This window comes from Triticum aestivum, chromosome 7A, assembly GCF_018294505.1.
Source record: "Triticum aestivum cultivar Chinese Spring chromosome 7A, IWGSC CS RefSeq v2.1, whole genome shotgun sequence".
NCBI lineage: Eukaryota > Viridiplantae > Streptophyta > Magnoliopsida > Poales > Poaceae > Triticum > Triticum aestivum.
The window spans coordinates 638,671,318-638,673,226 of NC_057812.1; the positions used below are offsets into that span (position 1 = coordinate 638,671,318).

General features: G+C 48.8%; 1 protein-coding gene across 1 annotated transcript; it reads right to left on the minus strand.

Moving 5' to 3' along the window:
* Positions 1–237: 237 nt before the first annotated feature.
* On the minus strand, positions 238–1,688 carry LOC123148856 (copper transport protein ATX1). The gene is made up of 3 exons (XM_044568369.1): positions 1,393–1,688; positions 1,019–1,094; positions 238–818 (listed from the first exon to the last, which is right to left on the minus strand). The coding sequence occupies exons 1-3, from the start codon at positions 1,402–1,404 to the stop codon at positions 574–576; spliced, it is 333 nt and encodes a 110-aa protein (XP_044424304.1). The 5' UTR covers positions 1,405–1,688; the 3' UTR covers positions 238–573.
* Positions 1,689–1,909: the final 221 nt, after the last annotated feature.

The following is a 1,909-nucleotide window of genomic DNA, read 5'->3' on the forward strand; positions in this document are numbered from 1 at the left end:
CTCCACCGGCTCCACGCTAGCGTCGAAGTTCGACTGCAAATACGAGCCATTCGTTCCACAAAAAAAGACAGAATATTGAGTACAAATAACTCAATCGGTACAAATTATAAATTGTCATGTGCGAGAGAGCTGCGTATACATACCCCGTAGAAGAAAGCCGCAGATACACGGTAGCAGGGAGAGTTGTTGACGACTCTCTGCGATTTCTCCAACCTGAGCAGTCTCAAGCTAGTGCCAAACATAACATGTCCCACAATTTTTTGCAGCAAGTAGGCCTTTATACAACATTGTATCTTCAAACTACAAATTTTATTTTGTGTAAATTTAACATGGACGGCTGCACTGAACACTTTCGTCAACGGAAGAGCTGTAGAACATTAATAGAACGGAAATCTATTGTAAATCATGTGGTCGACGACGTGTTCATTTTTCTAAGTCATACACACTTTGTTTATTCCATTACGTTGTAGTCAACTCGTAAGTAACATCGTGCAAACCGCCCACACATGACTCTCTCAACAACAATATCTTGGAGTTTTCAAAGGTCACGGCGGCATCATCTATGCGTGCCCATCAAGCGACGGTGTTGGCCGGGGTTGCCTCCGGTGCAGGCGCGGCGTCTGCTGTCGGGGCAGCCGCCTCCGGTGCAGGAGCGGCCGGCGCAGCCTCAGCGGCAGCAGCGGCCGGAGTGGCTTCGGCCTCCCAGAAGGCGGTCTTCTTCCCGGTCTTGGAGACCGTCTGGAAAACGTCTTCTGGCTTGACGTTGCCCTTCACGGTCACCTTCTGCTGCTCCATGTCGATGTCGAAGCTCTCGACGCCTGCCACGGGGAGAAAAACCAAAGCATTAGCAGTGAGGCCACCGTAGAATTCTAGTTCAGTTCCAATGTATTCGCTGTGGAGTTTTGTTTTAGTGATTCCCTTTGCGGTTGAAACTGATTTTCACAAGCAGGTAGATATAAATGCATTGGTGGAGTAGCTTTGATTGAAAGGAAGCAAGTAGACGCAGAGAGGAAATAACCTTCCATTTTGGTGAGCACCCTTTTAACCGCCCCCGAGCAACCTCCGCAGGACATTGCCACCTTGAGGACAACAGTCTGCCGACCATAATATGATGAGAACATTTTGTTTCTGTTAGATTCTAACAGATCAAACATTATCTTAGCCTATTTCGATCAAGCAATCTTTCTTTTTTGACGAATGATCAACTAATCCAACACGGGGTATATAATAATAGACGACAAACTAGAAGTCTCTCCTAGCTAGGCTAGCTACTTCCTATTGATTTTCTTGATCTATTCATCAACCGATAACTGAGAAGAGAGGAACCATGCTACGAAAAATCAGAAAAAAAGAGATGTTGGGTAAATAAGAAGGCAGGGAAAGAGATGGTACCTCGGAGGCCATGGTTGGCAGTTGCAGCAGGAGTCAAGAGGAGAAGATCGGGACCCCGGCGATCGATGTCGTCGGAGGGAGAGTTTGATGATGCCTGCACCTGTTATGGCTTCAATGATTGCGGTTGGGGGCCGGCTTAAATAGACGCCTGCCAGGAGGAGGAAGAAGAAGAAGATGCGTAGCAGGGAAGGGAAGCACAAGGAAGGAAGGGGCGGTGAGCGGTGGGTGGACGTGCACCAAACACGCATAAAGCTAGCAAAGCATCCCCCTCGACCGATGGATCGGTAGGGATGGGCATTGTTCATGCCGGCCTGCGTTGGCTTGGGAGGGGTAGTACAAGTGCCGGAAGTAGTACACCCTCCCTTGTGCAGTACACATGCTGTACATTTGCCTTTTCTTTTCGAGGGGTCGTTGTACATAGATTCTGTTTCCAAGGCCAGCAGCGAAGAGTGAGTCTCAAGTTCCACCGCGCCACCAGCCCACAGCCCACCATACTCTAGGCCCACAACTATGAGAG